Source organism: Cupressus sempervirens, chromosome 9 (genome assembly GCF_028749045.1).
Source record: "Cupressus sempervirens isolate cs-2001-9-10 chromosome 9, ASM2874904v1, whole genome shotgun sequence".
In the NCBI taxonomy this organism is placed as follows: Eukaryota; Viridiplantae; Streptophyta; class Pinopsida; order Cupressales; family Cupressaceae; genus Cupressus; species Cupressus sempervirens.
In genome coordinates, this window is record NC_143126.1 from 756,900,850 (window position 1) to 756,916,221 (window position 15,372).

The following is a 15,372-nucleotide window of genomic DNA, read 5'->3' on the forward strand; positions in this document are numbered from 1 at the left end:
CCAAGGACCATTAAAAGTTTTAGCAAATGTAGTCCAATTCCACTTTCTCTCAGCGAACAAAGAAGGATTTGCTCTCATGAAAACTCCAGGTATAAACCTTTTCAATTCCTCTGCTTTAGATAAAGAGTTTTCAAACTTGCTTTCAGCAAAAGATGATGGATTTATCTAGACTGAGATTGACCATATGTTTGAAAAGGCTCACTTCTATCTTGAGGGTGTTTTGAATTCTGAAAAGGCTCTTTTGTGTGCTGATCCCAAGGGTATGTGTGTTGAAAATGACATAATCCTTGCTTTGAAAATTCTTGAACAAGCTCTATTTCAGTGTAATGTTGGAAAAGGACTTGAAAATTCTTTGCAAAGTGACCAAGAAAACTCAAAATTTTATGATGAGATGTGGCTCTTTGGATGTGATGATTGGTGGATAAGGTTACTATGCATGATCAGCCTGAAATACTAAGAAGACGAGTTTTCCAAATGGAAGTGTTGGGTTGCACCATGCCAGCACAACTTGCTGTTCAGAATGGGTTCTTTTTTCTCATAGCCAGTGAATGGCTTCGTGTAAGTTTTTCCCTCGCCTTTGGTCCTGTGGTGAGTTCTTCTCACCTATTTACATTTGTAAATATTGTTGCTCTCCATTTTTGGTGGTGTTTAGTGTAGCAGTTCGATTGTTGTTTGGTTGGTTGTTTTGGTGTTGTCCCCTATTCTCCCTCTCTCTCTCTACAAGAAACCCCCTTTCTTTGTTCCCATGACTCTGTTGCCCAATGGATAGACATTGGTCTCTACCATAGATTGCTGGATTTTTTATGTCGCTTATGACTTGCATCCCCAATCAGAGCCAATTGTTACCCTTCTTTTAACACCAACATTCTAAACTTTCAAGTCAACTCCCTAAAGTAAATTTTGTCCAAGTTTTTATTACTGATGATAGTTTATGAAGTATAACCTATGAAGAAGATAGAGTTATGAAGATATGCTGAGGTGGAACCATCGAATTCAACACTTCAATTTCTACTTCATTTTAAGATTGGGTTTGTACAAGGCTGAATTGTTAATACATTCCAAGGCGCAGCATACCCATGTGAAGTTGAACTTGAACTTGAACCAAAGGTTTCAACTTCAACTTCAACTTCAAGTTTGAGTTAAAAATTTAGTCTGTAAAATCAAAGTTCAGAGCTCAAATTTATCAGTACAGATGTGTAGCCTGATTTTCCAAACATAATTCTGTGTTCTCAGAATTAGACTTTCATGCTAGATCATAGGTGAAGCTTGAAGGATTTCCTTTGTAAATTTTGTACCTTTTTAACAAGGTACAAAGGTTCAATAGGTTCAAATGGCTCAAGTACCCTAGATTGAATCTCAACTTCAGATTCAGAGGTATGTTTAGAGAAATGATCATGGGTGTATTTCAATGGTTCAAAGTTTCAAAAATTGAAATGTGCAAGAAAAACTTAGATCCATAGTTCAAAAGATAGATGTTGAGGTGTAAGCGCATCAACTCAGGTTCTAAAAAATAACTTGTTGGTTTCGAGTTGAATGATTTAGTAATGCAGATTTAGTGGTTCCATAATGCACTTTCGAGTGTCGAAGTTGAAGTTGAACCTTCTAGCCAGTTCAAGTTCAGCTTCAAGTTCTATCACTAGCGTGAAATGTTAAAAGCAGGCTAGTCATTCTCCTAGTTATTAGCCTTCCTATTCGCATATGGGAAAGTTGAAGTTGAACCTTTAGGTCAGTTTAAGTTCAACTTCAAGTTCAAAGTTTAGCAAGGTTCATGGTTTAATATCCAGGAATTTAGTTTGAAATTCAAAATCAGGTTACTTCAAGCTCGAAGGTCCAATATCCAAGGCCAAAAGAGGGTGGTGGATAATGAGATGTCCAACAAGTAAATTCCAACATGTGATTAATGTGCAGGTATTGGTGTATATATTGTTATCAATTTTAATACAGCCTATAATCACATATTTTTGTTAGCATTAAAATAACAGTCACAATGCGAGGGGCATAACTTTTAGCTCCACTGTTGGATCTGATTTAATTTTGGATATGTTGCCCAGAATCAAGTTTTCTAAACATGCACTAAAGCAATCTTCAAAATTTGGCCAAAGTCAAAAGTTATAATGGATAGTATGTAGGTCTGTCAATGCACCAGCAAATACAAATGTGTTGTAGTCAGAAAAATAGTCATGTTGCAGGGCCCACAAATTTTAATCCAACCATTATATTGAGCTAAATTTCAGATATGTTTGAGGAAAACTAAGTATCTAAATACTCTCCAAGTCATTTTGTAAAATTCATAACAGATCAAAAGTTATGACTATTTAAGTGCAGCAGTATATTAGTGATAGTTACATGATCATGATTGCAATCTATAACAAACACATGCCATCTATCAAAGAATGCACAAGGGATTCATTTTAAATTTGGTAAAATGATTTTTTATAATTTAAGAAACTTTAAAGTGGCTCTGCTATTAAAATTCCAAAGGGGTAAGAAGAAGACGAGTTATGAGAATGATTAAACTGATTTTTCAAGAAACGGTTATGGAAACCAAAAGACAACCCAAAATGTTATTTATTGCAAGATTCAAATGTAGTGAGGGTTCTTCTTTTCCCAGGTGGGAGTTCTATAGCTATGGCTACAGGGAGAAGAGATTTCTATTTTGTAATAGAGGAAGTAGTTTTTCTTTATGTAGATCGACTATGATAAGGGGATTGAACAGTACTATTATTGTTTTATCATGTTTCTAAAATAAAGAGGGATGTTAGTGTGTTTGATTTTACAGTCATATACATTGGTGTTTCTGATTTGGAAGGATTTTGAGTCCTTTTATTTCTATTTTAGATGCAGTTCTTTATTACTATGTCAAATGTGATATATGTAGTCTTGTGGTTATGTATTCACATTTTTTGCATAAAAATGTTTACAGCTTTCTCAATTTTCTCTGTAATATAAAAATATGGTAGATAGTCCTGTGGTTGTTTACTGGTTTTTCATTCATTTCTAGTTTAGCAATCTGTTAATGGCATTTATTCTATATTGATGGATGAATGTCTAAAAAACCCTTCATGTCTTCAAGTTAAAGACATAACCCAATATCACATTCATTGAATATCTTTTATGAGGGAGCTATACCTCTCAATTTAGAGGAAGATTATCAATAAAATGATAATCTATCCAATTGTTAGTACATTTTGTTCTTCTTTTAAAACATATTGAGTCATTGTTTGCATTTTTATCTGAAGGACAAACTGTTTACTAACACAACTAAAGTTTAAGTTCTTTTTTAGTTCAACTAGTTCAAGTTTCAGTTTGAAATAGATATATATCACAGTTTAATGTTTTCATTTTTGTTCAACTAGTTAACACTAGTGGCATTCCAATATACCCAAAACTCTCAATGTAGAAACTTAGGCTCTAATACTAGATGTAATGCCTTGCCAAGGGACCCAAAAGAAATGACCTAAAGTTTTACTAAGTTTGCCAAAAAAAATTTTTTTGAAGTAAGAAACAATAATATACATATCAAACACCTAGTAGTGGAAGCAATAAGATACGATCAACTAAAGCATGCATAACAAGTTACATTTCTTAAGGATCCCATGACGTTGAATTACATTTAAATTTAACTAGTACTAATTCTAACAACTACCACATCCACATGAAAGAATAATGCAAAGTCCAATGCCCAAAATATACATTTGTTCTGAATGCCTCTTGGCAAATTAATTTGGAATGCTCAATCATCCATTGTACATGTCACAGGTTATGAAAGGCTTAAAAGAATATACATGTGTAGAAATAAAGATACATCATCCACCTCAAATCCATGATACAAAGTATAGTAAAATAAAAGAACTCATCCACCATACATGATACATCCATCCATCATAAAAGATATATATATATATATCCAACATGAAATACAACTATCCATACCATCAATAGCATCATTAGACCATCGTGGGCCCTAGCCATCCCCCATGTGTAACATCCACAGTCACTGATAAGATCGTCAATACTATAGTAATAGGAATGTCACTACTAAACATACTACAACATAATCATAAAGAAATCTAACATACAAGAATACAACATAAGATGATCCTACAAGTAGATAACATCACCTCTCACATGCTAATCATCAACATGAAGAAATGCATCAATAAATAACATCACCTAATCATGATAAAAAAGAATCCCAAAAAGCTCCAGCCACGGAGACTATGGATAGATCTCAATGGTAAGAGTAAGAGCACTACCACTCAACCGTGTGGAACCTAAATGGCCCACTCCCACTGCATTGAGGAGATAGTCTCGAGTCCCAAACAGGACATCAAATCATATAACACAAGAACGATCTAAGTTTAGGAAATCCTAAAAGTATACTAATTCAAAGGTTCCAACATAGATCGATATCTAGACCCAGAGGCACACAAAGACACATAAGAAACCTACTATGTAAGTGGGCAAGTTTCATTGCATGAATCATGTAGGAGTTACCCTAGTAGTTAGCTTAGGACTCTAGGGTCCCTAGTGATCCCTATGCGGCCACTAGTATCCTCTCATACTGATGAGGCATACTACGGAATGCAAGGTCGTAACCAAGCATTCTCTCTACTCCCATCCTAGTCTGTACTAGCACTCGAGGCATGGGCAAGAACATACAATTATCTTATTAGGTTCATTTTACTCTCATTTAGTGTAATATTTTCACTTATTAAAACAACTTACAACAGGTTCCCCTGACAGCCACTTAGGACCCTGTCCCCCATTGCAAGCCACTTCCTAACACTACATATAGATTACCTACCCTAGGCTAAAAAAAAAAACACAAATCAATAATCACATAAGATCACCTCAGTCCTGTATAAGTGACTGGAAAGCAACAAAAGATAATCCACAATAATCACACTAGTTCTCTATGAGCAACTAGAAAGCACCAAAAGATAATCATAATGATCACAACAGTTCTCAACAAGCAACTAAAAGATATCAAATAATAAATCACAATATCCATGAGTTCTCAACAAGCAATTGTAAAGTATCCCAAGGTAAATCACAATATCCATTAGTTTTCAACGAGCAACCATAAAGAAACCCAAAATAATACCAATCAAAGACTCCAAAATGGTCAAGTCAAACATGTCACAACATGACATCATCATTAAAAAATCACCCAAAACATCTCAGTTCTCTCAAAGTGAATGGAAGGTAAATCAAATATAACTGATCGATGACTCAAAAATGGATAAGTTAGGTATCTCATATACATACACCTTAGCTTCACACAAGAAGACTAGAAAGCAATAACAATCAGTAAATACATCCATCATAGAGCATACTAAACACATCACCATGGTTGGGTTTAAAAAGATTGAGACCAAATCATCATAACATCACATTCACATAGCCCCCAAGCCTCTGGTAACAACCTAAATTGGTCAATGCTAGGCCAACCCCAAAACCCGAAATCATAGACAATATATAGTACACATAATGCAAGTACATGTTTTAGTTCGTTTGAATCACATGGTTGGGTTAGATTTGAAAACACAAAGTTGAGTAGAACAATAAAGTTTAAGTTTCAATTTGCATTTCAATGTTCATTTTAATGCATATTCTAGGTAGATGAACAATTCTGAGTTTACCCCCCCACAATTAACCCATTTTAAAGTTCGAAGAATAAACAGAATTAGCCCTATTAGTTAGAGTCAATTTTCTAAACTAAGGGTAATCTATTTTTAATTCATTAAAATAATGCTAAGATAATAATCATTGATTTTCAATAAAATAATCTATGATTTTATTAAAATCAGTGTTATAACAATTTAATAAATTTAAGACTTAATTAAGCAACTTGCCTTATAAAATAATCTTAATTAAATCATCTTCAATTAAGTTAACTAATGAATTACATACCTCACAATTTTTATGATCCTAAAACATTATAATAATAATAACTTAATTGAGACTTAATTAAATGTTAATAAAATTTAAGTCACTTAATTAAAATCATAAATAATTTGTTTATTAAAATATAATCTAAATTAATACTCAACAACTATAATATAATATCTAATACTTATTTATTAACATTTTATAATTTTAAAACTCTTTAATATTTAATATATATTAAATATTATTTAATACACATTAAATATAAATTAATTAATAAATATATTAATAAATAGTTTTTATAAACTAAATTTTATATATTGAAAACTTTATAAAACATAATAAACAATGCAAATTTTGAAAAAAAGAACCATGCGATATATATAATCGCAAGCCGCTAATGCACGACTGCTGTCGTAGTCATTCTAGGATTGTAGTCACAGGTATGACTATGTACAGCAGCTGCCTACACAAAAGGTAAGGCAGAGGGGGTGGGTAAAACCCCCTCCCCATATATATATATATATATGTTTACAATCCTAATCCGGTAGGAAAAATACAATTAACCAATTGAGTTCTTAATCTCTAATTTTCTTCCTATTTCGACCCTTCTCGAATCAAGTTCTAATTTCTTTAATCGACTAAAAAAGAGTCTTTGATTTCTTTTCTAATCTCCACGTAGAAGGTATCAACATACATTAATAATTACAATATTGAATGTTCAAGTATTCACCATAGAGAATTCGAATTCACAATGCACAAACATGAAGAAGACAGGAACGAAAATTATGTAATTAAATTGTGAAAATAATCATAAGCATCTACTTGGACACTGATGCTAATTGCTACACCCAATAGGCTGAAGAGAAATCCCACCTAACAAAACCTTCCCCTTCAAAAATTCCATCCTCTTCCAAAATTTTGCTCTCCAAATTCGTTTCCCAAATTCATGTCCAAAAAACTCCTCTCTCAAAAATGAACCCTTGCATTGTGATAAAGAGTTTTCTCCTTAAATCGGGGCACTAATTGTGCATTCACCCAAGAGAACTCCTTGCTCACAACCCTTAAATCCTTATTGACTTTTATTTATCTTTCTTTATCATGCATTAATCTTTTTCATGCACATTAAAAGAATAACTTTATTAAATTTCCACTTGACTTCGCTTTTCAATTAATTAATTAAATTTTAAAGTCATGTGCACTTTATTAAAATATCTTTATTAAGTTCACATGTTTAATCTTTTTAATTAATTTTCTTATATTATCAACTCATGCTCTCATCATGTGATCTAGAATTTAATAATTTAATATCTTTTCACTTTTAATTTATTTTCAAAATTTAATTGATAAAATATTTATTAACTTAAATAATAATAATATTTAGCATTTATTTAAAAATGAATGCTAAATATATTATTATTAAATTAAATAAATATTATCACATTCTAAAATTATCCTTATAACTTTTATCTCAAATTTAATTCTTTTATTTAATTAATTTCTCAATTAATTAAATATTATTAAATATTAAAATATCATAATAATTTTTTATTAAATTAAGTCATTAATTTAATCTTTTAATTAGACTTAATTAATAGAAAATCCACCAAAGACTCATGAAACAACATATGAAAACCTATCATAGAAAAATATATACAAAATCAAACTAAAGGGTTATAATCCTAAATTAATGTCATTTGACGCATTCAAAGGGTACTCAACTTAGATACTTGTCCTAATTTTCAATTAGGTATAATGGCTTAAAAGTTTAGGATTTGGACTTAAGAACTTATCTCCCCTCTCTTACCATTGAGGTAATGCGATAGGGTAAGCTCATCTTGACAATTCAGGGAAGTTGATACCCGGTACCTGCAACCTACATAAAATCCATGGATGTACAAAAACAATATTCTAAGCTAAATAGGCAATGGCAGGAAGTGGTGCATTGTGTAGATCTCGACTAGCAGGTGACTATGACTCCCTTCCTTATTCACATCAGAAATGTCATACATAAAGATAACAAACACGCACACAATACACATGCAGTATGGGGTAAGTATCCATAAGAAAACACATATGATAATCATCATCAATAACTATAATCACTAAATAATCCTCATGCATACATGAAGTATAGAATACCAAGTAATCTAATCATATATATGTTGAATGTAAAACCAATATCTGATAATCTGAAAGTAATGCTACTAATCATCAAACATAAACTGGCCTAAAAGAGTTTGACAAGGATAACAGAAATGTGAACTAGGGGCACACACTACACTACACCTAAGAATGTGGGTGAGGTAAGATCATTTCATGATTTGGCTAGTGTTTACAGAAAGTTTATAAAGAATTTCAATGATGTTTGTAATGCTATGACTGAGACAATGAGGGGAGATAAAAAGGAATTCAAGTGGACACATAGAGCTAATAAGAGTTTTGAGACTTTGAAACAAAAGGTTGCTAAATTACCTATATTAGCTTTACCTAATTTTAACAATGTATTTCAAGTTGAATGTGATGCAAGTGGTAATGCAGTAGGAGCTGTATTAAGTCAAGAAGGTAAGCATGTTACTTTTTTTAGTGAAAAGTTGAATGATGCTAAAAGGAAATATTCTGTGTATGATCAAAAAATTTATGCCATTGTTCAAGCATTGAAGAAGTGGAGACATTATTTTATTCCTAAGGAGTTTGTGCTATATACTGATCATAAAGGTTTACAATACATGGGAAGTCAACATAAATTGAGTCAAAGACATATGAAGTTGGTTGAGTACTTGTAGAGTTTTACATTTGTGATCAAGCATAAGAGTGGAGTTACTAATAGAATTGTTGATGCATTGAGTAGAAGACATTCTTTGTTGATTGAAATGAAGGTTGAAGTTCTTGGTTTTGATGAAATGAAAGAGTTGTATGATGCTGATCCTAATTTTTCTGAGGGTTGGAGAGAGTGCAGAGCACCAAATCTAACAGATCACATAAGCAAGTATGATGAATATTGTATTCAAGAAGATATGTTATTCAAAGGTATTCAGTTGTGTATTCCTAGAAGTTCTATGAGGTTGAATTTGATTAAGTAATAGCATAGTGGTGGACTATCTAGACATTTTGGAGTTGATAAGACATTGAATTTGCTGAAAGAGAAGTATTATTGGCCACAAATGTATAAGGATGTTCAGAAATTTTTAAAGAGTTGTGGAGTTTTTCAAGCTGCAAAGGGAGAGAATCAAAATATTGGTTTATATAAACCTATTACTATTCCTGAGAAACCTTCAACTAACATGAGTATGGATTTTGTTCTTGGATTGCCTAAGACAATGAAAGGGTATGATTTCATATTTGTTGTAGTAGATAAATTTTCTAAGATGGCTCATTTTATACCATGTAAGAAGACATCAGATGCTGAGCATGTTGATAGACTTTTCTTTAAAAAGATTGTGAGATTGCATGGATTACCAAGAAGCATTATTTATAACAAAGATAGTAAGTTTGTTGGTTATTTTTGGAAGACTTTGTGGAAGAAGATGGGTACTAAATTGAAGTTTAGTTCTACATTCCATCCACAAATAGATGGATAGACATAGGTTATGAATAGAACCCTGGGTAATTTGCTAAGATGTTTAGTTGGGAATAGGCCAAGTAATTGGGAGATGTTATTGGCACAAGCTGAATTTGCATATAACAATTTTATGAATAGGAGTACAGGGAAGACACCTTGTGAGATTGTTACTGGAATGCATCCTAGAGGTATATTAGATTTGAGAGATGTTGTTGGTGAAGAAAAGAAAAGCATTGCAAGAGTAGAATTTGCTGATTTTATGGAGTCTTTGCATAAGGAAGTGAAGATTACGTTGGAACAAAGTAATTAGAAGTATAAGGAGAACGTTGATCAGTCTAGAAGACACCATGATTTTCAGGTTGGTGATGAGGTGATGGTTCATTTAAAGAAATGAAGATTCCCAGTTGGAACATACAATATTGAAGAATTTTGATAGTGGTAATGCTTATAAAGGTTGAGTTACCTAATGGCATGGACATATCTCCTATATTCAATATTTCTGATTTGTATAACTATCATGAGCTAGAGGATGAAGTTATTGTATCAGATGATTATCCTAAGAAGCAGATTGAAGAAGTTGAATAGATATTGGATCAGAAAGTTGGCAAGAGCACAAGAGGAAAAGATTACTATGAATATTTGGTGAAGTGGAAAAATAGGCCTATTGAAGATGCTTCATGGATTTCTTAATCTGAGTTGGATTCAACTGAGATTGTTACATCTCAATGATTTAGGAGAATCATTTCTTTCAACCCCGATTGTCTGATGTAGGAGCATCCTAGGTTTCCTTGTAATCCTGCACTTTTTGTTCATTCTACCAATTGTTGCCAAGTTCCAATTTCTACCGAGTTACTAGTTTCTAGTTGATGCTGAGTGCCAGTTTCTAGTTGATGTCGAGTTACTAGTTTCTAGCTAATGCCGAGTTGCCAATTTCTAGTTGATGTCAAGTTGTTAGTTTCCATTTGATGCCGAGTTTCCAATTTTTAGTTGATGTCAAGTTCTAATTTCTAGTTGTTGCCAAGTGCCAATTTTCAATTGATGACAAGTGCCAGTTTCTAGTTGATGTTGAGTTGCTAGTGTGTGCCAAGTTATCTAGTGTATGTTGAGTGACTCTTCATGTGCTGAGTTACCAAGTGAATGTTGAGTGTTAGCCTTTGGACATGATTTTTGTGAGCTGACTTGCAAGATTTATTTCGATCACAACATTTATGTTAAGATTTTTTCTTGGGATGTGTCTAGACCATCGTTGGGTTGGGCTTCCTCTTATGTAATATTCTAAAATAATCTGTAAGCCATTTTGGCAAGTCTATATAGAGTGTTTAGGCTTAGAGTTAGGAAAGTTTTTGGGGAGCAAATTGTGGAGCAGAACTGAAAGTGCAAATTTGGAATTGGATCTTTGAATGTGAATGTATTTGTAATTGGTCATAACCTAGTAAGCCTTATAGCTAGGCATGTATAAAGATGTTTTGATGAATAAATAGAAGTATTTCTCTCTTCTTCCTCCTTTGGTTGGTGTTCCTTGTGTTTTCTTCCATTGTGTTAACTCTTACAGGGTGGTTTGGATAGTTGGGTGAGCCTTTGGCCCTAGTTATTCATCTCTTTGCCTATGTCACAATGAGATTTGAATCATTTTATTTAGAGGAGAGCTCCAAGATGAAACAAGTTAATGGTTGTTTTCTACATAGCCATGATCACCCTGTTCTAGTTATTCCTCTAGTGGCGATGATAGAGGACATTGAATATTGGACCAAGCATGCTTTGATATGCAAATTTCTTGGAATCCAAATTTTCTTATCTACACTTGAGGTATGGATTTATTGTTCATGGAAGGTGGAAGGAGATATGAAAATCATGCTGGCTGGGAATAGCTTTTTGTTTGTTGTATTCTTATGCATGTTTGTTCATGATCATGTTTTTGAAGGAGGGCCTTATTTCTACTACCATGTAGGGTTATTTGTCAAACCTGAGCATTTAGGATTTAATTTTTCTGAGGATCCCCCTTCAATAGTGCCAGTTTGGGTTCACTTGCCTCACCTTCCCCTGAAATTTTGGTGGGAAGACATCCTCTGCCAAATTGCTAAGAAAGCCAACTATGATTACGCATTAATCCCTCAATAAAAAGGTTATTTCTTTTGCTAGAATTTGTGTTGAAATTAATTTGAATAACCCATTACTAGATTCCTTGGAAATTTATCTTGGGGCTTCTTCCTAGGTGCAATAGTTAGATTATGAATCCCTCCCTTTCTAATTTTAGATATGTCATGAGTATGGTCATTTGTAGTGTCAATGTCCTTGTAACTTGACTTCCAAAGGAGTGGATGGTTCTATGATCGGCAATGGTGGTGGTTTGGTAGATGTTGTAGGGAAAGGACAAACTCAGATGGATAACACAACCAAGGGGAAGAATAATCCAAATGTTATAGGAAAGGGAAAGGCTCAAATGAAAGATAAGGATGGATTTACCCTTTCTCACCCATGAGGCAAGGGGCATGGTCAAAAGAGACTTTTGAAAGATAGACTATATGATTTAGGTTTTAATTTCTTTGAGGTGTTGGATAGTATGGTTCTAGAGCAGGGTATTCATCCTAGTATCTCTCCTGACCTAGTTTGCCTAGATGAGGGACTTTCATCTAATGATGCTCGTGGGGCATCCTAGATTGTGGTATATCAAAACTGTGAGGTTCCTGTAGCTCCTATGTCAGATGCTTTGGTGACACTTGTGGTGTCAGAGGAGAACAACATTATTCTAACAGACTTGGTTAAGGATGTGCTAGCATCTGGTAAGGGTAAGGGGTCTCCTCTCCCCTTGGGGTTGATGTATAGACCCTTTAAGTGAGTTTTATTTACTCCTCCTCTAAGGAGTGGGTGCAAAATAGACCAAGAGAAGATTAAACTCATAGGAGATATATTGTTAGAGTCTGGGTTAGTGAAACCATTGGATGCTCATTTTCCCCAGTCTACTCAATGATGATTATTCTATCATGGAATGTTAGGGGGTTGAATAGCATCCCTAGACAAAAGGCTATTCAAAATTTGGTGGTTGATCATTATCTTATGTTTTTTGTATCCAAGAGACTAAGCTCTTTGTAGAGTCTATGATCCAATATGCCTCTAGTATTTAGACTCCTGGGAAATGCAAGTGTGTTGGGGCTATGGGTAGTGTTGGTGGTTTGGCTATCTTTTGGGATCCATGGAAAATTCTCCCCTTGGTTGGGTGTCTTCTCGCTCAGTTCTCTCTATGGAAGCTACTACTTTGGACTCATGAGAGGTAATCATGATTACTAATGCGTATGCACTTGATGATTTTGTGGGAAAGAAGGAACTTTGGAGGCATATTCAGCATGTTAGAAATTGTCACCCTTTTCATCCTTGGGTGTTAGTAGGAGACTTCAATTTAGTTTTAAGTTTGGAAGAGAATCAAGGTGGTTTGGCTAGATTGGGGCTTTTTTCTTCTCTTTTATGACAACACATAACACTTTTGCACCTCTTTGATGTTAAGCCTTCTAATGATCTCTATACTTAGAATAATTAAAGGACTGGGGTTGATGTTATCTCAGAATATTTGGATAGATTTCTTATTTCTTGTTTCTGGGTTAGTGGCACCCTTTCTCTTTGAAAATTCTTGACTAGAGGGGTTTTGATCATTGGCCAATCAAATTATCTACTACTAGGGCTTTTATTCTGAAGCAACCACCTTTTAAGTTCTTGTTGATGTAGCTTCGTGATTCCTCTCTTCATGATCTTGTTTTTTGTTCATGGAGAGGTGGCACTTTTACATATGGTACAGCTATGTTTTCATTTTCTAAAAGGCTTCAATATGTTAAAAGACAACTCAGGATATGGAATAGACAATGTTTTGGGAACCTTCTTTGTATGAAGAGGCTTGCTTAGGAAGATCTTGATGTCATCACCAGGCATATCATGGATTGAGGTTTCTCAGAGGATATGGAAGGGTTGAATCCCTTGCTTCTAGAGTTCTAAAGAATGGGAACTTCGAGAGGAAATTTTTTGGAAGCAAAAGGCTAGAGTTGATTGGCTCTAGGAAGGTGATAGGAACACTTCATTTTTCCATTAAACTATGTAATCACATCGGCATCAGAGCAATATCTATTCATTGGTTAATTCTCAAGGTATCCAACTAACTTCCTTGATAGCTTTGTTCTAGGAGGCTACTTGGTACTTTTCTACCCTCTTCTCGGAGGACTCTCCTCCTATTGATAATGACAAAAGTAGTATTTTGTCATATATTCCTTTCCTTATTACCTAGGAAATGAATGATTATATCATGTGACTAATCTCTTTGGAAGAGCTAGAGGAGGTGGTCTTTGGCATGCCTAAGGGAAACGCTCCTAGTCCTACTAGCTTTCTAGTTGAGTTCTTTTAAGAATTCTGGGACATCATTAATCATGATTTTTTGGAGTTGGTTCAGGAATCCTATTCTAGTAAGCATATGCTTTGGGCATTGAATTCTACTTTCTTGACTCTTCTTCCAAAAAGAGAGGGGGCTAATCAATTGGAGGTTTTTAAACCAATTGCCTTATGTAATGTGGTTTACAAAGTCATTACTAAGTTGATTGCTAAGAGACTTAAAAAGTGACTCCCCATTATTATCTTAGAGGAAAAAAGTGGTTTTGTTGAAGAAAAATTTTGGTTTATCTATACCTGCATAGTATCGGAGAACACCAATGGATTTTGACATATCTAGTACTCTTACAAGATCCAGAGGTTTTCCTCCATCCCATGATTCCAACATTGCAAGTTGTTTGGAATGTTGTTGAATCAGATCTGCAAACTTGTTCAGTATGTGCCCCCTCTCCTAAAATCACAAGAACATTTATTGGATTATGATTCTTTATTAGAAGATTTTAAGTAAAAAAACTAGCTTTCTTGATGATGAGTGAGTGCGCTTACAACACCAGGCAAGCGAGGCCATGGGCCATGATCAAAGGCCGCCCTGGCTACCTTGACAGCCAAATCGACATCTTCTTTGGTAGCTTTGGAAACACTTGTTATCACCTCCTTTGTTCTTGGATCAAATGTTTCAAATGTTTTTCCTGCGCATAAGTTCATTACAAGGCATTAATCTCTAGTTAGTAAACATCACATACTAATGACGAGGCTCTTAGACTAAAGTGTAAAATAGTCAAAGTAGACTTACCTTGTCCAAAGTTACTATGTTGTATTTTTTATAGCATGTGATGTTTAAGGGTGACCGACATTAATGAATGTTAAATTGTTCATAACTGATAGATAATAAAATATGATCTAAAATGTTAATGCAAAAACTATTCACTTAAGCTAACTAATTACCTAAAACTGGATTGAGAAATTCTCTATTGATAAAAAGCTTTGTGTATTTCACTGTAATTGGAGGTTTTATGGGTCCTCCATCTTCCATTACTAACTTCCAAGGTTCTTCTTCTGCTACATTAATTTTAGTAGAAGCCATGAATACTATTTCTTTCTCTCTTTCTACTCTGCTCAAATTTGCTTCATTTCTTGCAAAACTAAGGCAGATGCACATCTATATATAGAAAGATGGAAGCGGCAATGTCTAAGTCTTGTTTTAATCAAGAGAAACATAGTAATTTTGACATTTAAAAACAAAAATTTATATTAAGAAAGGTCAAACTATATTAAATTTAGGCAAGCTTGACGTTTGAAAAGATTAGAAAACCTAATCTATAAATTTTTTAATGAGATTATGATCCAATTGACAAATTGAAAAGAGGAATCCATATTTTAGTTTCCATGGTTTTGGCATGATTAGAGATGGCATTACCTAAGATACAAAGAAATAATTGTCAAGTATAATTGAATACTACTTTTTTCTATTGATTGGTCATTTGATTCAAACAAAGGAAATACGTTCCCTTGAATTGTCATTTAAGCCCAATTGGTGCTCGAAATTCTCCAAC

The 15,372-nt window shown here is 33.8% G+C and overlaps 1 protein-coding gene across 1 annotated transcript; it reads right to left on the reverse strand.

The window, feature by feature from the left end:
• Positions 1-1,160: 1,160 nt before the first annotated feature.
• LOC149540884 (aldehyde dehydrogenase family 2 member C4-like) lies at positions 1,161-14,903 on the reverse strand. Its single transcript, XM_089802747.1, has 4 exons — positions 14,765-14,903; positions 14,366-14,508; positions 14,117-14,270; positions 1,161-1,201 (listed from the first exon to the last, which is right to left on the reverse strand). Exons 1-4 carry the CDS (start codon positions 14,901-14,903, stop codon positions 1,161-1,163), a joined length of 477 nt encoding a protein of 158 aa, XP_089658873.1.
• Positions 14,904-15,372: the final 469 nt, after the last annotated feature.

Bases quoted from the DNA above. Each gene is read 5' to 3' on its own strand.
- LOC149540884 (XM_089802747.1), bottom strand. From the start codon at position 14,903: ATGGCTTCTACTAAAATTAATGTAGCAGAAGAAGAACCTTGGAAGTTA. The intron at 14,271-14,365 runs GTAAGCGCACTC...TTGTGATTTTAG, and splicing joins GGCCTCGCTTGCCTGGTGTT to GAGAGGGGGCACATACTGAA. The intron at 1,202-14,116 runs GTATAGATAAAC...TTGGAAAATCAG, and splicing joins TGTTCTCCGATACTATGCAG to GCTACACATCTGTACTGATA.